General features: G+C 31.6%; 3 protein-coding genes and 1 long non-coding RNA gene across 7 annotated transcripts; 2 read left to right on the top strand and 2 right to left on the bottom strand.

Annotated features, from left to right (window-relative positions):
- Positions 1–3,526: 3,526 nt before the first annotated feature.
- Positions 3,527–6,817, bottom strand: LOC8279199 (receptor-like protein kinase FERONIA). The gene is given in 2 exon segments (XM_002518284.4): positions 3,527–4,279; positions 4,282–6,817. Coding segments are annotated over 2 exon segments (2,499 nt in total). The 5' UTR covers positions 6,266–6,817; the 3' UTR covers positions 3,527–3,764.
- Positions 6,818–6,924: 107 nt separating this feature from the next.
- Positions 6,925–13,941, top strand: LOC8279198. 4 transcript variants are annotated; one of them, XM_048375629.1, is made up of 10 exons: positions 6,925–7,989; positions 8,081–8,182; positions 8,287–8,446; positions 8,557–8,736; positions 9,605–9,739; positions 10,019–10,101; positions 10,396–10,489; positions 10,561–10,687; positions 12,538–13,317; positions 13,522–13,941. In XM_048375629.1, the coding sequence occupies exons 1-8, from the start codon at positions 7,724–7,726 to the stop codon at positions 10,675–10,677; spliced, it is 1,137 nt and encodes a 378-aa protein (XP_048231586.1). In that variant the 5' UTR covers positions 6,925–7,723; the 3' UTR covers positions 10,678–10,687; positions 12,538–13,317; positions 13,522–13,941. The 4 variants fall into 4 exon arrangements, with proteins under 4 accessions (XP_048231586.1, XP_015574169.1, XP_002518329.1 ...); XM_015718683.3 differs by having other exon boundaries at positions 12,538–12,690; XM_002518283.4 differs by having other exon boundaries at positions 10,588–10,687; positions 12,538–12,690.
- Positions 11,092–19,250, bottom strand: LOC8279197 (oligopeptide transporter 4). The gene is made up of 6 exons (XM_002518282.4): positions 18,488–19,250; positions 16,136–16,233; positions 12,868–13,437; positions 12,521–12,773; positions 12,189–12,371; positions 11,092–11,928 (listed from the first exon to the last, which is right to left on the bottom strand). Exons 1-6 carry the CDS (start codon positions 19,031–19,033, stop codon positions 11,314–11,316), a joined length of 2,265 nt encoding a protein of 754 aa, XP_002518328.2. The 5' UTR covers positions 19,034–19,250; the 3' UTR covers positions 11,092–11,313.
- LOC125370402 lies at positions 18,954–20,003 on the top strand. Its single transcript, XR_007216324.1, has 2 exons — positions 18,954–19,089; positions 19,780–20,003. It is a non-coding gene; the product is annotated as an uncharacterized LOC125370402 (long non-coding RNA).
- The last annotated feature ends 2,744 nt before the right edge of the window (positions 20,004–22,747 follow it).

Consider the following 22,747-nt stretch of genomic DNA (forward strand, 5'->3'; position numbering starts at 1 on the left):
TTGAAACAAGAAATAAACAAATGATTTTCATGAATCTAGCAGCTTATCACTAGCATATTCAACTATTTGAAGGCAGAGTAGATAAAAAGTAGGCTTAATACATTTGTGGCCCTCTGAACTTGGCATGATTAGTTATTTTACCCTTTATTCTTCCATAGAAACCATTTAACCACTTGAACTTGCCTAAACTATAACTTATAAGCACATTTTTACTTTATTGGCAAGATCGAAAAGATATAAAAAAATTATTTATTTATGTAGAATTTTTTTAAAAAGATAATTCTTTATTATGTTTTAATTACATTTAATTTAAATAAATAAAAGGGAAACTAGCTTAAATTTAAAATTGAAAAGTTTTTAATATTGAAAAAGTATTTTTTAAAATCTTAATTTATTTATTTAGTTTAAATAAGATCAAAATGTAATTGTGTTATATTAAGCTTGGGTTATTCTATCTTATTTTGTTACTTTTAAGTTTGAAAGAATGTAAATGAAAAAAAATTTAAGAGAAGGGAAGAGAATGATGATTCACTTATACACATAAGCAAGAATAAGTGGATTATATGTCCAATAAAGTAAAAAAGTGTTAATGAGCTATAATTTTGGTAAGTTGAAGTGGCTAAATAATTTTTATGAAAGGATAAGGGGCAAAATGACTAATCCTATCATATTCAACGAGCTGCAAATACATTAAGCCAAAGAGTAACATCCAACACAAGTAGACATTCAAGTCTCAAGCAATTCTTAATAAAAATATATATAATTGATTAATATATTATAACCAACAATATAGTCTCCAATTTCCAAATAAATGAGGATAGTACTAAAATGGAGAAAGTGAGAAACAGACAAATAAATTTCACTACCAATGAAAAATAATAGCAGTTAGCCAATATGCATAAATCAATGCCATGCAAAATATCATTAGATGAAACAATTATTATCATAGCAAAATCAAACTGCTGGATAAAGTCATTAAACAACTAGCAGCAATAAAATCTATCAAAAAGATCAAATATTAAGAGAGACAGACAGACATAGAGACTTGTCGTAAACCATAAGGCTAAATTTACAGTTATTCAAACCACACAATTATTGGCGAGCATAAGATCATAATCGGATAGAAACATGAGTCAAATTACAACTTGTAAATAAAATTTGTTAGATTACGTAAGAAATTAATGATCCAATACTTAATATCCAATTACTTGTCAAATTCTTATGTAAGTTCTTCACGATTTAAATTCTAAAAAATTTAGAAAAATAATAGAATGAAACCAATAGTTTCTAATAATTTAGCCATCAGTTTTCAGTTTTCACTCATAGTTGAATAAGTCACACCCTAGATTAATACCTCTAAAATCAAGTATTAAAGTTGGCTTTAAGAACATAAAACACAACATAGTATCTGATTCACAAGACATTACAGTTATATTTAGTATAAAGTAATGAAATGTAATATAATCAATCATGTAATTTAATGAAAATTGTAATGTAATGTAATAATCATTCTTGGTTATGGTAAAAAGATATATGTGATGTGATACGAACCAAACTAGCACAATGAATCCTACTCCAACAAGGAGTCTTGATGATGCAAATCCTACTAGTTCAAGGAATTCCAATCCAATGTATTATCAAAAGGAGGTTTGCTATGAGCAACAAAGGAACAACCTGTTTCACATAAGATGTCATGTACAAGATAAGACATTCCCACGTCATTATTAATAGTGGTAATTTACAAACATTGCGAGCACTTTAATGGTAGAAAAATTGAGATTAAATCTCATTCCACATCCAAAACCTTATAAGTTATTATGGTTAAGCAATTATGGTGAGACAAAAGTGAATAAATAGGTTATTATGGCTTTCACTATTGGAAGGTATTCAGATGAAGTGTTGGGGTTTTCATGTTAATGTGTTGGGGTTCCGCAATTCAAAAGAGATTCTCAAGCTTATTTGTGGAGGTTCCAATGTAATGTAATCACAATTTTTATTTTTATTTATAATTTATATTATAATAATTGGTGTAAAAATAAAATATTAAAATAAATCATTTAAAAATAATATAAAACTTTTTTTTAAAAAGCATCATCCACCGAAATCCAGACGTCAAAATGTGATCATCGGTCACTAGAATTCAGTCATTGATCGCTAGAATTTGATCGATGGTCACTTGAATTCAGTCATCGGTCATCGAAATTTAATCATCGATTGCCGGAATCTGGTTCCCGGTCACCGAATAATGATGGTTGATGGTGGTTAAAGGTGTTTAAATTATATGGATAAAAAATAAAAAAATAAAATAAATATAAATATATTTAAAAAGTAATCATAATTACACAAATTTTTAGTGTATTAAGCATTACATCAAAATAAGAATAATGAATTATATTAAATATTTGTCATTATATTACACTAAAAAAATTATGACCAAATAAAATAATGAAGCATGTAATGTAATGGTGATTCTATTTCATGTTTTATTACATCCTACCAAATATAGTCTAAGAAGATTAAAAAGATACTTTCTCTAACATAACAAATAATATCTCGTCATACTCCAACCCGCTAAAAAGATAAAGTTTCTTATTATTTGTGATTTGGGAACAAGGATGTGGTGGCTATTTTCTTTTGGTTTTTGGTCGCCTCAAGGTCATGTTCCTATAGAAGCCATGGCACAAGATAGAGAAATAAATTGTAACGCATGAAACTTCCCATATTGCAGCCGCAAAGGGTCAGGTCCTTGCCAACCCAACCCATAAAGGGGGCCAAAATCTATTATGTCCATAAGGTAACATAATACTAAGTTTTATTTGATTTCATGCTATGATATGGGCGGTTTAACAAGCATTAATTAAACAAATTTCCTATACAGATGTGCGTATCACATTTTAGCAATTATAGAGTTTATATGAGTTTTCAGAATATGGTTTTCCAGTCCAAGCTAGTGCCATTTTGATTTAACAATTAATCACCACTCATAGTTGTTTTAGATGACTAGTAGACCCGTACAAATTTTGGGTTGGACCGAGTTCGCATCGAACTTGAAATATTTAGATCTAGGCCCGAATCTAGTTCGACTATGTAGATTTAAAATTTTGACCAAACTCGGCCTATCATAAAAAAAAAAAAAAAAATAGATAAGTTCTGGGTTAAACTTAACTTGTTGGGTGAATCTCAAAAAATAATATTTTTAAAATCGTCTAAAAAATAATCGGACTTTTCGAATTTGGACTTAAACGGACCTAAAGTAAAAAAATACGTGTCCAAGTCTATTTCATATTTTTAAAATTCTTGCCTAACTAGAATTTCTTCATAGATGGGTGGTTAGATGTAGCTTGTTGATGATCAAATTGATATAAGAATTGATAGCAAAAACTAGTAGACTATCTACTCAATACCCATACTAGGGAAATAAACAAAAGAAATCCCTATGATTTGGTGGTTTCTCACTTTGAGATATGATTTCTAAGTTTATTAGCATATTATCGTGTATCACCCTTTATATTATAACACTTATATACTAACAATATTTATATAATCCTTTAAGTAAAAATAATAAAAAAAATGAAATGTCAAATGTCATACATACACCACATTTTTTGACGTATCAGAATATACAGAAATAACCTCAACCCCTCAAAGTGGAGAAAAGCTAAATCACACAGTATGTTTTTAAACTTGTAGCTATGTAATTCATAAAGGAATACTTGCTTTATCGTCTTAGAATCTAGTTGAAAATGGGTGCAAAAGGACTTTCATCAACGTCCAATGGGAAACATGATTTCAGAAAACTCCAGCCCTGGAGTTTGGTCTGAATGATCAAAGCAAATGCATTGTTCATGACCATCAATCATTATGGAGACGTCATCGTTCGTCCTTCCATTTGCTTCTTCTCGAGCCCTGTCTTCTTCCATATCAGCAGCATTCTGCTGCTGCAGTGCAAGCTCCAAATTGCATAGCACATCTCCCATGGATGGCCTTTCACTTCCCCTTTCTGCTAAACACTTCCTTGCTATGTCAGTGAACGTCTTGAAGCATTCAGAAGCAATCTTCCCATTCAAATATGGGTCAATTATCTGATCGAGAGTTCCCATTTGGTAGCAGTGTAATGCCCACTCTGCCAAATTCACTTTCTCATAATACTCTTCCTCTTCAATATCCCTCATCGCCATCACAGCAGGCCTAGCACATAGACTCTCAAACAGAACCACTCCAAAAGAATACACATCTGACTTTGCTGTCAGCTTTTGACGTCGATAATATTCAGGATTAGGTAACCAAGAGTGCCCTTTACAATAGTTGAAACATGTGTGTTAGACTGTCTCAATGCACTTGTTGATAACCCAAAATCTGAAACCTTTGCTACCAATTTTTCATCTAATAGTATGTTGGTACTCTTGATATCACGGTGAATGATGGTATTCTTTGCTCCTGTGTGCAGGTAGTGCAGTCCTCTTGCTGCTCCAAGACAAATCTTAAGCCTTTGCTTCCAAGGTAGTGGAGGTTTATGGGCCTTGTACAGGTGATCTCTTAGTGTACCTTGAGCCATGTAATTGTAAACGAGTATCATTTCCTTGTCATTCATGGAGTAGCCAATTAAAGATACTACATGGCAGTGTCTGAGCTTTGAAAGCACTGTGATTTCAGTTTGAAACTCTTTTAGTCCTTGGTGTGAACTTGTATTGGCACGCTTTATAGCAACATTGGTGCTGCCACTGTCAATGGATCCTTTGTATACCATCCCGAATCCGCCTGTGCCAATGAGCAGAGTGTCTGAAAAATTGTCGGTTGCTGCCTTTATCTCAGCAATTGAGAAGGTACGACAACAGTCAGATGATTGCTCTTGCTTTAAAGTTTTTCTCAATAGCCCAGATTTCGAAACTAAGTAATGAAGCGAGCAGAGAAAAGATGTTGCAAAAAAGCTGAGACTGAGATAGCGGGCTGTCCTTGAAAGCATCAAAACACGGTGATCTTGAAAGTCTGAAAGATTCAGATGCGGGTGTATTCTTACACCAAAAGGATGTGGTCCTGCAAGATTGTGTGAAAGGTCTGACAACTTGAAAATCTCCAAACCATTTAAAATGGGTAGTGCTGTTGATTCTTTCTCACTTCTCAACGAAATTTGTATATACTTTATGCCTTCGGCACGTCTAGAAAGATTGACAATGTAGTCTCTGTAAGTGGGAATTCCAGCCCCATGGCTCCAATAAAAAATATCGGCATGTTCTTCAGCAGTTTGATTATTGATATAAACATGAAAAACTCTTTGACCATCATGCTGAATTACACTTGAAATCTCACAGAAATGGAGTCTAACCAGGTAATAAAAGCCAGAATCAACAGGGAATGACCATGTAGCGCTGTAGTTACTTACAGACATATCTGGAATTGTTGTGGCAGAGGTGTAAACTTGAATTGGAGCTGCATACAGCTTCACTGAGCTTGCTTTAATTTCAACTTCTGATTCAATGGGACTTGTATTGCCTTCACCATTCATGAAATCATCATCATCATCTCCAGTCCATACACGAAACATGCCATTATCTTCTGCTGGAGGGATAAAATTTCCTCCTATGTTGATCCTGTGCATCATCTCAAGGGCTACAGAGTTCTCCATAGAATAATAAGAAGATTGCCCGACAAGGGGAAGTGGAACATCTTCTTGGATGTAAAGCTTTGAAGACATCGAGACAATTTCAATCTTGTTGACAAAAGCATAAGCACCCAAAATCTTTGATGATGGGGTGAAAGTCATATTTAGTACCTGGTCTTCTAAGTTGATACAGAATTCTCTGACAACATATTCAGCTTCTGGATGGAACGTAGAGTATGTGGATGAAGAAGTAGTTAGAAGTGTATACTGACCAACATGGACAGAGAATAATGCCTTTGATATATTTAATCCTGAATAGGTGACTGGTTTGAAATAAAGTCGAACAAACTTGGGACCAACGGATACATAAAAAGGGTAAGTAACCTGTTTCTTAAAGATGCAAGCAGAAATTTTTGGTCTCTCACGTGTGTCAGGATCAATAGCATAAACCCTTGACACAGTTGAAAAATTGATATTAAGTTTATTGTTAGGATTTGAGCTGAAATCATAGGATTTTTCTGGGGAACAATCCATTGCGACATTATCTGAAGGGACGTAGTAGGGTAGCTCTTCGGCAGAGAAAGATACTATGCGATTGAAGAACAAGAAAGAAAGAAACATGATTGCAGCAAGAAACGAATTATCATTTGTGTTTTCTCCCTTCATGGACCTTGTACAAAATACAAGATGGTGGACAATGATTACAGGATTGTAGGAATAGATCTGACAAGTAGAAAGGTGTTTGGAATTGCTGTGTATCTTGGAAGACTTGCTGCAATAGGGAGAAAAGAAAGAAGCAAAGAAAATAGTTGACCTTCTGTATAGTAGAAAAGAATAATATTTTGAAGGCACAACCTTAAAGTGAAGATAAGGCTCAGTCTGACAAATTTGCCAAGATTAGTTTTGCAAAGCCTTGTCCTGGCACTTCCTTCTCACCTAGACTACGCTTACCAAGGCTGAAGACTTCAAAACATTGGGTCTTTGGACAGTATTCCAAACGAAAGTCAGTCAATGTGACTGATCCACAGAAAGCTATGGAGGATGATAAGTTAAGAATTTTCAGAACATCTTAGACACGCTGTCTTTTTTCCGATGACTTGGACTATCAGATGGAAAATTGTGGCCTCTAGTAAATTACTTGTTCCATAGTGTTTCCTTTGAAAATCACATTACCACCCAAGAAATATGGTTTATAATTCCCTGAAGCAGAACATAGAATCTGAATGTTTGATGGCCTGTGTTGGCTGACCCTATATACTTTTTATGGCAAGGACTAGAAAAAAATTATATGAACCTGAAAATACAAAGACCATTTATTAACTATCTATTTTCCTCTGTGCAATCTTAATATTTACAATGCAAAACCATATCTGCTGCATAATTGCACAAGAGGTATGGAGAAAAGTTTTCGGGGGTATTTGCAAGTTTACAACTCTATCATTCTTCTCCTGTAAAATGGATGTAGTAGCAATGAGTATATTATGGCATTGTTTTGCGGTACCTGTTCTCACATTAGCATTTCTTATGAAGCTAAAACAATAGCTTCAAATTAATTGTTAAAGTTTTGTGTGTCATCAACAGCCTAAGGTTCCTGCAAGCTACATGTACACATCTTTAGCAGCAATTTCATGGCAATCTCCTTTAATGCTTTGCAGTCATCAGCTTCAGATTCAACCTTTAGTGAAATCCAACTATGGTAAGAGCTAGAACTAAACTGCTGTCCTCTGATGTTGCCACCATTTCAATCAGGCTTTGGTTAGGTCTCTTTTAATGTCATGGTATTGGCATCTGTTGTAAGAATGTCGTTTCTTTTTGTTGTTTCATTCCTACTATTTGCATCTGAACGAGGTACCATCTAAAAATACAAGTCCCCGACAACCAAACATTTGTTAATTGTTAAAAACAGCCTGCTGCGAAGCATTGCGTTCAACTTTAAGATGGTTATTCGTTAAATAAGTAAAAACGACGTATCGTTTTCCTCCAGACAACACGACGTTTTGTCAATGCCTGAACCAGGAGTGTCTATCATCAGAAAGTGTTATAAATAGTCTGCAGAAAACAGCACAGAGCACTACAGACAATCTTTCCTCCATCTCCTTCTCCACCTGCTACGTCATCGTTTTGATGGCTTTATCGCTGCCCAGAAAATGGAAAAACAGCATCTTTTTCACTTCAACGTTAACTCCAAATCTTAAAGTTAATGGGTTTCGATCAAAATCAGCTTTAGAAGCAATAGCGAAAGCAAGAGAAGAAGAAAAGATACAAACTTTAGTACTATACAATTACCCTTCTTTCTCTGGAGCTTTCTCTGCTCTATTTGCTCACCTTTTTCACTCTAATTTCAATCTCCCTCACCTCATCTTGCCTTTCTCTTCCGTTCATCCTTTCAGGTAGGCATCACTACCTTTTTTCACATTCTTGATCCTTTCTTAGGTACCCAGTTGGATTCTAACTCTAATATTTGAGTATGGGTTTGTTCAGTGTTCAAGATTTTTGCTTTGAAGGACTTGAAAGATGTTATCTTTTCGATTTTCTTGGTCCACCAGGATTTGCGTCTATGCTTTCAAAGAAAACAATGTGCCAGTAAGTTTAGTTTTATCATCAGCATTTTTGCTCTTTCTTGGTTGTTTTGTATTGAGAATGTTAATAGAGATATTAACTTTAGTTGTTTTACGGTTAACTTGTAGGGTACTAGGGTTTGATCATAGAAAATCTCTGCTTTCAAGAATTTCTTCTATAGAAGAGTGTCCAGAGAACGTAACATTTCATGTTGATGTTGAGAAGAGTAGCTCTAGTGTTGTATATGAGTACTATTCTAATAGGCTTATAGATATGAAGTCTCCTAATGTAAGTATTTCTGAAAATTTTTATTCTGCTGTGCTTAATTTACTGCCATTTTGAAGTAGAGATGACGAGGATGTTAAAAATGGGAGTTTGTTTTATTTGATGATAATAAGGGAGCAGTTGCTAGATTGTTGAACCCAGAAGACCAAGACCGTGTTGAGATGGTTCTTAAGTATGTTGAAGATGTAGATATTCGACGATGGAGCTTACCAGATATTAGAGCTTTCAGTGTTGGACTAAGTGAATGGCGCTCGAAGCTCAATTGCATCACTAACCCATTTATTTTTGAAGAGGTTTGATGCACTAAAATTTGATTGATTCCCTATGAATTGTCTTGTGGTTAATGTTAATTATGTATTTCTATGAGACCATTAACTATTGGTTTAAGTTGATTGTTTCTGAAATTTGTTATAGTTTGGTGAACTTAGTTTCCTTTATTTTTTTTCATCTGACTGTTAAGACGAGGAAATAAAGAGCATATGATTTTAATATGATATTTATAAGTATTCAGCTATCACTTGTGACTGTTGCTCCTGCCTTTTGAAGTCTAAAAATTAGCAAATGGGCTCATCGAGTGATATCAGAAAAGGAAGAGGCTTTTTGTATGCATCAGTGTTGTGCATTATGAACAAGAGATTACTTTGTCTATAGGTTTTTATATTTGTCACATAGATTATAAGGCATTGCATTGTTGGCATTACTAGATTTGTTCCTTGAACTAATTGTGATCTACAACTTTTCTATAGATTCTTCAGTTTTTCACCATGTCTACACATAATCTTCTACATGGCAACTTTTGTGTGTATTTATCTCTTAGATATATTTTGTTATGTTTTTTACTTCTTATCTTTTTTTGACTTTAAGTTTTCTGATATAGAGTATCAATTTTTTTTCCTTTGATATGGATGAGACAGGAGGCTTTGTAAAGTCAATACCCGTAGTTTAATCAATAATTTGACTGAGAAGAAGAACGAAAATATTTTTTACATGTCAATATCTGAGTTGCAGACTGTGAAATGTCTTATTGTAATTGCTTGAAACCTTGAATAATTATAGAATGTAAAATACCCGTCTTATTCTCATTCCCCTGTTTCATATTTCTTCATAATTTTCAAAATGTTTTATCAGGGCTGAAATTCGTTGACTTGTTCTATTTAGTAGTTATTGGAGATAAGTTCCACCAGCTTAATTGCCAAGGGAAATTCTTATATTTCCTCTCGTCAGAGTGCTGCAAGCAAGTTGCTGGAAAAAGTGTTTAAAGTTCGGTTGGGTAGAGGATTATATGGAGAGTGCCTGGTAATACAGCTCTCTCTTTATCAAATCATCTTTTGAAGCAAGTCTTTCATGCCTGTGGAATGAAGCAGGATATTTCTTTTCTCTTCGTAATGTTCTTCATTTAAAAAATTTCCCCTAATCCATCCGCCAAGTGCATGGATATTTTTTGGTAAATGAAACAGAAGAACATTTTTGCCAAAGACAGTAGATACAACATGGAGTCTAAACCGCATATTTAAACTTTAGTGTCATCCTGGTTTGACATTTATATGATCTTATTTGATCATGTTCCACCTACAGGGAGTCAGAGCAGATGGAAATTCCAACTTAAGTGATGAAATTGGCAGGCAACTCAGTGTAAAGAGTGCTGAAGCTGGTCTAAGGTGCTATAGGCCAACTTTCTCTCCTAGCATATTCAGTCAAAAAATATATGTTTTGAATATTTTTGTATAAATTTTCATTAATTGTGGAGCAAAGGATACTGAGGTAGTTTATCAGTTGAGGGTGGATCTGAAACTTACTGCAAACAGTGACTCTTAGCTGTTGCACTACATTGCATTTGCTGTCAAAGCCTCCAATATTTTGAAATCATAATTTTTTATTGTGGCATCTTGAGTTTAGTCGCTAGTTATAGTGCAACTCGACATCAATTAAGTGTGTATGCATTGATTTATCAGGCCCATGGGAGCTGTTGTCTACCTGCAACGGAATAATCTTAAGATGTGCTTGAGGAGTACAGATAATGCAACTGATACCTCTGAAGTTGCAAAGGTATGCATTATGAGAATTTATGAAATTACATGTTTTCGAATTGACTATTTTGGCTGAAATATTCGAGCAAGTTTCCTTTGCTTTCCCCATCTCTGAAGGCATATGGTGGAGGTGGCTCACGGAGTTCCAGCTCATTCATCATACGAATGGATGAGTATAATCGGTGGCTTTCGGACAGTCCATCATGATTGCATCAAGGTATGAAGCATGATGATTAGTATATTTTTAACAATAATGTTAGTAGACTTTGGCCTAAGTGCATGTGATGTTCTCTATACATCTCATTTCATAACTGCATAAATAGCTAATGGCATAGGGTTACAACGTTAATCTCTTAGGTGCTAGATCCTGTCCAATCAAGCCAAATAGTCTATAGAATAAATAAGTTTCTAAAATATTACTATTATTATTATTATTTTTAGCCTTGGTAAAATGGTACACATGGCTTAAATATGTGACCACATCATTCTAGTTTGAAGTCTCTTTATCGGGAAGATTCTTGCTTCTACATGCTTGCAGTGGTAAAGGATTTACTCTTTAGATTCTTGAAAGATGCGAGCAAAAGGGTTTCAGTTTTCAGTCATTTTCGCTGGGACCAAATATAATTTATAATACACTTCTTACACATCCGATTGAAAAATTAAATTCATAACAGTGAATTTGTACATAAAGCTGACTTTCTGGTAATAGTTGTTATACATATGAAACCTTTGGTTGCAATAGTTTCTCCACTTCTATAGTTCCATAATGATCCTAATTTTGTTTTACCGCTGAATCTATCCTGTGCAACAATTTAATTAGAAACATGCAAACCTGCACCGGCATTAGTTTGCTGGACAGCCAGCAACATCTATCCCTTTGGCTGTTGGACAAGATGCCAAATCACAGTGTTCACCATCCGTGCCCCACCAAGTTAAACTTCTATTTTCTATGCCCAGTGAAAAGTACAGTAGCACTGCCATGAAAGCCACCCCTGCATCCAGCGCTGCTGAAAGAATGTAATTGTACCTCTGCCACCACTGCTTCCTGTATCGGAAGACAAAGAAATTAAAAATTGTTCCAACTATGATCCAGGAGTTATAGTTTACTGCTGTAGCTGGAGGCATCATTCCAGTTGATCCTAGAAGAACTGGAAGGTTAATCAGAGGAATCCACGATTTCCTTGGGAATGACTTGTGCAATAGCCAAACTATTATCGGTCCAACTGCACCTCCAAGGAAGAACCAATTCATGGCTTGATAGTTTCCAAGACTTCCAAAGATCCGTCTAGGTCCCACCAAACCCCATATGACAGATGCATCAAAGAAGACCCTATCACCCGGGCATGTCCAAGGACTGTTAGGGGGAAGCAGATCATCCTGGCATATGTTAGTAATGGAGTTTAGTAGCCACCATGCGACTGCAAGGTTGATGGTTCCAGCAAGCATAGTTCCTATGAACTAGGTGTTCCCATATGGAAAAGAAACATAGAAATAGAATATATCAGCAGTCGTAACCAAACATGATATCCAGTGTAAAACTAAACCATGGAAAATATAAAGTTTGTTCATTACAAGTTATAATTTTTAGAGCCAGATGATTGGCAGTTCTCAAAAAAGTGCGTCTAAGATATTCCTTGTGAACTATTTGATGAATTCATCCTGAGATACCTACATCAGTTATTTATTTGAATACACGGTGTAATGTTGTTCAAATGTACCTGAACCAAGAACATTGATCTTGGAGGGATCTTCATGTAGTGTCCTAGCTTGAAATCGTTTAGGAAGGAGACAGCCTGAGCCATGCTTATGTAACCATAGGTTTTGAAGCATACATTGGCTATTGGTCTTCCTGGATATATGATACCCATAACATACTCTGTGATGATGTTTAGCCCTGGTGTCTGTACATTATATATTTAAATTGTCATCAGTGATAAAACAAAAGTCTGTATAGAAGATGAAACAAGAAAACAATTGGCTAATATATCTGCTTTATATATATATGTATATCTTTTATCAATTCAGATAAGTAAATGAGAGAAAATGTCACCTGGTTTGTTGTGGCAGTTATGATGCTTATTGGAAGAGTGAAGAAGAAAGCCATAGCGCTTGCAAATATAAGTGCCCACCATGGCATTTGAACCTGATCATTTAAGAATATGCAGAGAAGAAGCGAAACAGCAAGACTCACAGCCAGCAACAAGTAAAACCACCAGGCAGGTATGTCCTTGTATCTTTTCATCAATCTGGTGTGAATATCCTCCTTGCCCTTGCTAGAAGCACGATATCGCTCGAGTATCTCCCTGTGGATTAAAGTTGTATCCAGAACATTACAATCCGGTTCAGAATCTCTTGCTCCAGATACTAATAAGAAATGAGGTGTTTAGATTGTATTACCTTCCATAGAAGAGAGCAACATGCATAAGGGTAGATGCAATGGTGGCGAAACCAAAGCCATAAGTAAGAGCAAAAAACATGCTTAAATGAATTCTTCCTTGCTCATCATACTTCGGCAGATCAAGCTCAAACTTGTCATTGACAATAGCTGGTATATTATACTTCTGGCCTTGCGCTGTAAACAAGTGCGAGGAGAATATAGGAAATCTGTGTGCATTGTACAAGTCTAGGCCCCAATAAGCAACAGGAATGGCAATGTAGAGTATCAGCACATAGCCAATAGCAACATTGACAATGGCAAAGAAAGGGCTAATGAGTGGGCTGAACAAGAAGGATGCTACAGCAGACCAATCAAGTGTGAAAGCTCCGAGTCCAAGGCCTCTCATGCCTGAGCCAAGTTGCTGTGCTGTTACGGACTTCGAAAACACCCAGCAGACCCATGAAATGCTTGTGAGTGTTGTGAATAGGTAGCCTGGAACTACATACCAGGAAAAACTGCAAACTAATGCAATTAGGAAGAACTTTGCTCGTGTCATGCCTTGACCTTTATCATCTTTTTCGGGCAAGGCCCTGCGAAATCATATCGGAGTCTTTTTTAGACATTAGCTCAAAAGTGTTATCTGAAAAAATTAATCTTTTTTTTTTTTTTGGTAGGTGCTGATTCAAGTGCTAGAAACATCTCTGCAGATTGAAGATATATGTGATGATCAAGACAATTCTACACTCTTCCTCCATCATGACATGCTCACAAGTAAATGGACTCTATTAGCTTTCCAGGCATTTCAACAGCTTTTTGGTCGTTTCTTTTTTTGGTGGTAAGTGCAGAACATAGGATGGCTATTGTACGAATCAGATGATTGGAACTGTTATTGTTATTTGTTGTTAGCTTGCACATCTCTTTTCTCAGTTTAGGCAATTTCGGGTCTATCCTTAAAGCACATCAAACATCAGGGCCCTTTCTCAAATTTCTTTGCCCTGCAGTGCTCACTGGAAACACCACCATGTACCTGATTGTGCTGCAATAATCACTACATATGATGTGATAATCCAAGTGAAATAAACTTACTTTACTAATTTGACGTTTCACTCTTTAAATATATTTTCTTTTATATAATTTGGCACCTCTAGACTTCTGTTTTTCGCTTTCTTTTTTATCTCTTTATACTGTATTTTTTATATTAAATTCACTCATATTTATTTTCTATGATATAAGTGAATAAAAATATAAAAATATATATGCAGAGGTGAAAAGGAGAAACAAAAATTGAGATTAAAAATAGAAAACAAGAGAAATCAAAAAGTGTTATAAATTAAAATAATAATGGAAGATATCATACTAAATTTATAAAACTTAGAGATGAAACTATATATTCTGCCAACTCAAATTCATAAATGGATATGGATACATAAGTTTTGAATATTAGAGATGAGTTAATAGTCAATAATACATATGGAGTGTCCTCTATCATGGATGAATTCAACTATTGAGATGAGTATTAAAAGAAATTAAAAAGAATATTTTACTATCTTTAAGGGTTCTGTCTAATACGTTCTAAATTTTATATATATATTTAAAAAAATACAATTACGTATGATATAATTTCACGTATTTTTCTAAATAATGATGAAAAAAATGTTACATGGTTTATTTTATTGAAAAAACAAAAATAAGATAGGTGCATAGATGGATGACTGGTATTTTCATATCATAAAAAAATAGAAGCAAATATTTGTACTTTCTTCAAAACATTTCTGATAAAACTGTAGTTCTTAGATGGAAGGATGGATATTGAGTTGCATGTCCTGCCATCTCTTTTTCCATCCTTTCATTTAAGACACTATTAGCTGAGCTAAATACATCTCACCCACCATTTATTTGTTTTCAGCAACCACTTATAAATTATTCATACCTTGACTCACAATTTCTCCTTATCATTGAAACTAAGACCATATAGTGAACATCAATTTCTTTTCTTTAAAAAAAAAAATATTAATATAGTACGTCATCTTAAATAAAATAAATTACATATTCATATTTTACATTATTTATTAGATATAATATTTGTATAAATTAAATTATTTATTGCCACTAATCACTCATTATTAAAAATCAGTTGATATAAAAATATACTAAATAAATAATATTACGTGTCAATATATAATTAATTTTATCTACAAATAACTTAATATTTCAATAATTCAGCTAAAGTGTGAAAATGGGTTTCATATTTTATGTTAATGAGCTAAGTAGCAATAGTTATTAATAAGTTCATCCCAAAGTTCTCTTTTTATGTATTGCTTCACATGATCTCATCCTTCATGTTTATTGCTAGTTATACTGAATCATCTCCTTCAACTGTGACTTCTCTTTATTGCACCTTTCTAGTAAAAGACAGTATTGAACATGTCATTAATCATGGAAGACAGGTTTCTCTTTTCTTTCTTATGAAAAATAAGCTGATATCATCATCGCTAAAATTTAAATTATTTTTAAATATTTAAATTTATTTTATTAAATTAAAAATAATAATTTCAACGCAAAAAGAAAATATAAATGAACTTTTATGGATAAATTAAGTGAAATTTAAATGTTAAGATCAATTTTTTAATAATTAAATTAATTTGTTAAATCAAAAAAATTATTTCAGTGTCGAAAGAAATTATAAATTTGAAATTTTTTATAAATAAATTCGAAAAGAAAGAAAATGAAAATTCTCTTTTTTTTTTTTTTTTCTTTTTCTTACTTTTCAATAAGTGCCAATAAAAGTACATGATAAGGTAAATGATGAAGACATACCGAAGCTCCTTCACAAACATTGAAGAAATTGCATATGAAGTGAACTTAGTCAAGAGTCTTGGTAACTAGATCTAGATCTAATTGATTTTGATGGGGTGGAAAGTAATGAAAAAAGGACAAAACTAGTAATCAATGCTACTCCATAGTTTGCTTGTCTATATACCACTAGTTCATGGGCACCATCATTTAAAGGGATAATTTCCTATTTAATTCCAAAATATGTGGATCATCCATATTTTGAAATATATCACATTCATTGGATAAAATAATGATCACATAACACTAATTTTTGTCAATGATAACAAATTCAGTGCCCAAGAGTGAGAGTGCTAAGATTCTAGGATCACCAATAAAAATTAAAAAAAAAAAAAAAAACATTTGTATTTTCAACTTAATATTTGAAAGGCATGTAGTAATGTAATAATTGTTAGTGTAAAATAAAACAAAGATGGAGAAAGAGAAGGGTCATACCTGAAGAGTGAGACCTGAACCAGAGTGCTAGGCCACCACATGTGAGCAGGTTCCACCACATACTTCCTCAGCAGACCAGCCCACCCATATCCTAGCACCTACCAACCACCCATCCACCAACCTTAATTTAATCTTCTTCTTTTTTTAAATTATAAAAAAAAAAAAAAAAACTTATAGACATAATCTTAGATTATCTTATCACTAAAATCTTATTTGGTTCAAGTCTTAAAAGAAATTATTTTATTTAATTTGATATATGCTAAATATAAAATTCATTTAGAGTTTAACAGGTAATTAAATTAAAAAATAGAGAAAAAGAAAAGGAGAGTGAATAAATAAACTGAGAGAGAACATGATTTTGAATCAAAAGTAGCTTTATCATAGTAAATAAATAGTTTTAGGTTTAAGATTCATTTAAACATTCTATCAAATTTGATTGGATTTAATTTAATTATACTCAAATTCAAGAATTTAATAATATAGAATTTTAAATAATTTTTTATTTATATTAAATGCATAAAACATGAATTTATAAATAATTTTTATAAAAATTTTATAAATTTGATTATACTAAAAATAAAGAAAAAAACATATATTATAAAAAGCACGATAATTTTTTTTTGTTAAGTGCAGATATTATTAGAATGAGGCTTGAGTTGGCTGGCAGGATGGTTACTTCTTTAAATTATAACTAGACTGGCCGTGCGGGATAAATAAAATTCATTTTAAAATTGATAAATTTGTTAATAATTAATTTATATAATTTTTCAATTAAATAAAATTAAAAAAATATTTTAAAAATCTATTTATTATAGTAAAATGGGATAAAGAATTTAGAATAAATTCTATTTTTAATTAAATATTGTCAATCATAAAGTGATATTTTTAATTTTTCTAAATAAATTCCAACTATTTTATATTTTATATTATTACTCAATTTCCAAAAGATTGCAAATTTCATATATATAATTTTTTTAATTGACAAGATATTGAAAATGCATTTCTAAAATTAAATTCCATGAGTTTCACATGTTCGAATTAATTTTAGAATTTAACCGTGAATATTACATATATAAAAAATTAAATTTAAAATAAAAAATGAACAAATCAATCCACAGAAATGCAATTCAAAAATCTTTTAGATGACAGACAAAAAAACCTAAATACGTAATAATGAGATTATTAAATATAGAACTAATTAATTTTTATGATATAAAAAAACTATGAATTTACAATTTAAACAATTAAATTAGACTTTCAACAATCAAAACAAAAAATTTACTAACCTGAATAAGTAGATAATCACAAAAGATTTTAATAAATTAAAATACTTTTCTTGAGCATATATTTTGAGAGTTTTTGAAAATAAAATTATAAATTATTATATAATATTATTTTAAAAGTCATATTTCTTACATTCTCTTTCATCACTTGCTTTTAATTGAAGATAAAAATAAAGATAAAATTAAATATTAATATAGAGATAGAAAATATAGAATATATAAATGAGAAAATTGTGATTTGTATTAGAATAATGAGACATAAAATATGTAAAAATATAAAAGATCAAATGTATATTTATGTTCTTGAATTTTGACAATTTAGTCAATTTAACACGCTAACTTGCAATTTAATCTAACAGACGACTAGACTTACTTTTTCTTGTGATATTGTAACACTCTTTAATATTTATCTTCATTCAATATGTCCACATGTATTACATAAATGTGTTTAAATATTATTAAAAAAATAAAATTCAAGTGTATATTACATTAAATTGAAAGTTAAAATATTAAACTGATTAATTGATACAAGTCCATAGTGCACAAATATATATTTGACCAAAATAAAAATTCAAGAGTTATTAATAATATATATAATTTATAAAAGAGATGAATATATTATGTTAATATGTATGTAGCAATTGATATAGTTTTAAAGAAGAAAAAAAAAAGGTTTTTGTCTAAAAAAAAATTAAAACTAATTATATAAAGACATATCTTAAAAATTATAGAAAATTTCAAGTGATAAGAGAATAAGAATATATATGTATATGTGTGTGTGTGTGTGTGTGTGTGTGTGTGAGAGAGAGAGAGAGAGAAGAGAGAGATACTATTTTGTTGTCTATCCAACTATAGTTTCTTAATAAAAAAAGTTTGAATGAAAATCCAAAAGCAAGTTGCTCCTGTAATCTTCCTATCATAATAGCAATAATGACTAAAAAAAACCAAAAGATTCTTATTTTATTTTAAAGAAAAGAACAAGAGAGATATGGACCAAATCCAAATTATACAAGATATTTTCTTGCTTTCTAAACCAAGAAATTAACTTTTAATTAGAATAAAGTCTTACCTGAGTAGTGACAATGAGAATCCAACTAGCAAAGAAAGATATTTTCCTTTGATAAAAAGCTTTAATAATAGTAACAATACCCACAGCATAAGCAGATCCACTTCCAAATGCACTTCCTGCGTTGGCAAATATGGAAATAAGTACGTGCTCCTTCATGTTAAATGGACCCGGGTTTAAAGAAAATGTTTTTGACCCGAACCCAGCGATCCTGAACTTGGTTTTGGGCAGTACAGAAGCCAAAAAATGGCCGATAGGAAGTGTAGCTACTTGGACGGTGATTTGGGTGATCACGAGAGGTTCTGTTCTGTAAGCAAAGAATTGGTTTAGGAAAGAAAGAAGGCCACACGATAGCAAGCCCAGGAACCACATCCTGAAGGTCCATACTGGAAGGGTCGGATCGTCGGTGTTGCTAACGGTTAGCCGGACCTCCTCAATGGGCGAAACGTCATCGGCGTCGTCGGCCGCGGTGGGTTTTTCTGGGTCAGGGAGTTTTGTGTCGGTGGTGGTGGTGGAGTATGGTGTTTGTATTTCTAGGCTTCCCATCATGGGTTAGAGAAGTGGAGGTAGAGAAGGGTTGGGAATTCAGGAGGAGAAGGAGAAAGGTTTGTTTTTAAACTGCATGTGTACGTAGGCAATTTTGGAGTTTTTTAAGTCAACTGAATCTGTCATATATAGAGTGAGAAATATCACATGATAGGATATAATAAGCCAGACAATGCAAAACCAAGTGAATATGATGAGGGTGGGGGATGGTAAATTCTTACATGCATTTCTATCTAAAAATAATACTCCAAATCTGATCTCCAAGAATTTTATTTTATCTACACTATAAATTATTGACTATAAGATACTATATATTATAGGATAATCCGCTATGTCAAATTGTCAGATTTTGACCGAAGATTATAGACTAGGGCTAAAGTTTGAGATGTCATCTCGAAATATATCATCAGATTTATCAGTTAAAGGTTGTCTAAACTCTAAATAAGTCGAAAAAGCCTTAAAAATATCGTAAAACTCTCTAGTGATATTATAAGAATCTAGACTAAAGACGTGTCTCTGAGCTAATTCTATCCTAAAAAAGAGAAAATTCTTTTCTTTCTGAATCATCCCTACCACCGATCAAGTATAAATACTCATCTTTCACATGTACAAACTACATTTTTTACGGTTCATCTCTATCCCAATCAAATTTTCCTATCAAATTTTATTATCTAACTTCGATCGTCGGAGAGTCAATTGGAAAAAAGAGTCGATTTGGCTCGCTGACCTCCTTCTCTCTTTATTGACAGGGTAGCTTCAGAGAAGGACCCCAAGCTCTAGAAGAATTCACCAATACACATATCTTGAGAAGTGAGATTTACATATCCATATTATGGGGTATTACAACTGTCAGAGATATAAATTAGTTTTAGAACATCACCTAATAGTTTAAATTTTTTATTGGCAATAATATCTTGATGTAATTTTATAATTTTTATAAGATAAAATAGACTTGCGCTTTGCACACTTTAAATGGGTTAGCATTCATGTGACAAAATGTGTTAGAGATGTAAAACTGTTATTGAGGACTCACCTAATATGTTAAACTTTTGGGCAATATGATTGTTTTAAGACAACATTGTTTAGGACATAACAATTTTATAATATTATATGCTTTACTTTCTTTTCTTTTTTTTTTTTTCTTTTTCAATGTAAGCTTTACTTTTTATTCTATAAATTTAATTTGCGCACATTTACTTGTATCTTTTTCTTTTATAGAAAAATAACTCACTTTAAAAAGCTATTAATTCGAATATATTCTTAGTGTTAAATTAAAACCTTAAATGACTTGAAATATCATTGACAAAAAGATAAAGCATTGGCTGTGCAAAGGTATTTCATGACTCCCATAAAAGTTCACCTCCTTCTATATATATATATATATATATATATATAGTCTTTGTAATTAGCCACAAGCATTTAGCAAAATTAATGGAGTGGCAAGCCTGTTTAATGGGAGTATACTATCAAGCAAGCAATATTATAGCTCAGCAACTTACCACCAGAATTTCTTACTTTAAAATATATGAATAATAATAATAATAAATTGCTTTTAATTATACATAAATACAGATGGAGATGAGATTTTGAACTTTCGACTACGATAGATATTAAAATTTGTTTTTAGTATTACATTTTAAAAAAAAGAAGTTTCTACTGATGTATTACTTTAATGATATTGTTGGAGTTCTTCCTTCCATAAACAATGATGAAAATTAATAATCCAGAATTTAGACATTTCTAAAGAGATGGGCAAAAACAAGTGAACTGAAAAACGAAAAAGGCAGCAAACTCTGACTTCACACTGAAAGATCCAAATTGTCCATTGAGCCAAAGGTTGGTTTCTCACTTAATTTAGGGTTATTGTGTTAGTGGCGATCTAAAACAGAAGGGCAATGGGAAAAGTGACGAGCAAAAAGTGATTAAGCCATCGTTTTTGACTAGCCAAGTCAATTGCATGTGTGCTTGAAACCCCACCTCAAATACATATATGCAAGTTGAACGTAGTTGCATGCAATGGCTTTCAATTCTTCTTCTTCTTCTTCTTCTTGTTTATTATTATTATTATTATTTAAAAAAAAAAAACAGAACAAGGAAATGGCGACTGCAAGTTCAACAAATTGCAATTTTTACTCTTTGTAATTTAAAGAAATTAAAGCAAGAAGCAGAAACTTTGGTTTTTCTCTTTGATAATTTAAATATATTTTTTTGAGAAGATTTATATAAATTGTAATAAAATTAAGTATTTACTGTTAATTTTTTTTAATTTATAAATATTTAACTATCGTAACTTTCATAAGTCATCACTATTGTATTTTTTGTGTCTAATAACTTAAATTTAAAATTTAAACGATTCATAATATTATTATTTAATTATAAAATTAATCTCATCGAAACAATAATTTTATTAAATCGCGATTTAACAACCAAATAACGAAAATATAAATTGTTAAATTTTAATTTTATATTATCAGATATAAATAATATAATAATTATAACTGATACTTTATGAATCAAAATATTTTTTACCAATGATTCGTTATTTTTATTATCCCGATTCATAACTATATAATCTTTTATCGAATAAAAATCGGTATTTAAAATTGTTAATGAATCAATTGTGAATAGTGTATATATGAAGCTTAAGATGAAATATTTTCAACGATCCTTGAAGATTCAGAATCTACAAAGAAATTCCAATTTATTACTCTATCTATCTATCAATCATCACATGATAATCCAGGCTGTCTGATTTTTTTTCTTTTCTTTTTTACTTTTAATTGAAGGCTGTCTTTATCTAATTGACCAGCCTCTAAGTCAATTTTCTCTGGCCTTCTTTTTCTACAAATCAACAGCAGTGACTGCTCACTGCGTCAATATCATGTCCCTTTAGCCCAAGAGGAGTGAAAAGATTCTTGAAGTTTATTTGTTTATTTTTTTCATACATAAAAATAATTAAATTGATAATAAATAATTAAGTATATATTTTATAATACTGAAACCCGATTAAAAATTAAATAAAAAATGGTTGTTTGAATCAGATCGAATTGATTTTTATTTTTATTTTTAAGAAATTTAGTTTTCAATTGATCTTTTTCAAATTTTGTTATATTTTTCCAATTAATTGACTTTATTTTTTTTATATATATTTTCTTTTTTCTCAATCTATTTTTAATTAATTGAACGGAAGTGTTTATTTGTTGGTTTAACTTTCAAACCAATTGATCGGCTTTTAGGCTCCTAAAATAATCAAACATAATCACACCTACTAATTAGGGATTAGAGAAACCTCAAATTTCAATCTCTTATCACCATCCATTAATATTAGTGAGAATTTCTTGCTTTTATGGTACGGCCATTGAGCTCCAATAAATTCAAAAACAATCCATCTATTTTTATAAATTAAAAAACATGTATATTGCTATAAATAAATAAATAAATAAATTTTTAAAGGTAGTGGAAGAAACAAATAAAAAATAATGTGAACCCTCCTCACAACAAGTCAATAATATTAATGCTAGACTCTCAATATCTCCTTGTCAAATAATATGTCCACATTAAATATAATATATATATATATTAGACAATAAAATTTATATTTATTTTTAATATAAAATATGTAAAAAAAAATAACAAAAAATCTTGGTTTATAATAACCATTTTTGAGTTTTATATTTTGATATTTTGAATTATATTTTTAATATAAACACTATTCAA

The sequence above is a fragment of the Ricinus communis genome, chromosome 6, assembly GCF_019578655.1.
Source record: "Ricinus communis isolate WT05 ecotype wild-type chromosome 6, ASM1957865v1, whole genome shotgun sequence".
NCBI lineage: Eukaryota > Viridiplantae > Streptophyta > Magnoliopsida > Malpighiales > Euphorbiaceae > Ricinus > Ricinus communis.

What these genes read in the sequence shown, in the direction of transcription:
- LOC8279198 (XM_048375629.1), top strand. Translation starts at nt 7,724, where the DNA reads ATGGCTTTATCGCTGCCCAGAAAATGGAAAAACAGCATCTTTTTCACT. An exon ending in TCTTCCGTTCATCCTTTCAG is followed by an intron (nt 7,990 to 8,080) that starts GTAGGCATCACT and finishes GGGTTTGTTCAG; the next exon opens with TGTTCAAGATTTTTGCTTTG. An exon ending in ATACCTCTGAAGTTGCAAAG is followed by an intron (nt 10,490 to 10,560) that starts GTATGCATTATG and finishes TATTCGAGCAAG; the next exon opens with TTTCCTTTGCTTTCCCCATC.
- LOC8279197 (XM_002518282.4), bottom strand. Translation starts at nt 19,033, where the DNA reads ATGATGGGAAGCCTAGAAATACAAACACCATACTCCACCACCACCACC. An exon ending in TAACTGCCACAACAAACCAG is followed by an intron (nt 12,372 to 12,520) that starts GTGACATTTTCT and finishes TATAATGTACAG; the next exon opens with ACACCAGGGCTAAACATCAT. An exon ending in GATCAATGTTCTTGGTTCAG is followed by an intron (nt 11,929 to 12,188) that starts GTACATTTGAAC and finishes GGGAACACCTAG; the next exon opens with TTCATAGGAACTATGCTTGC.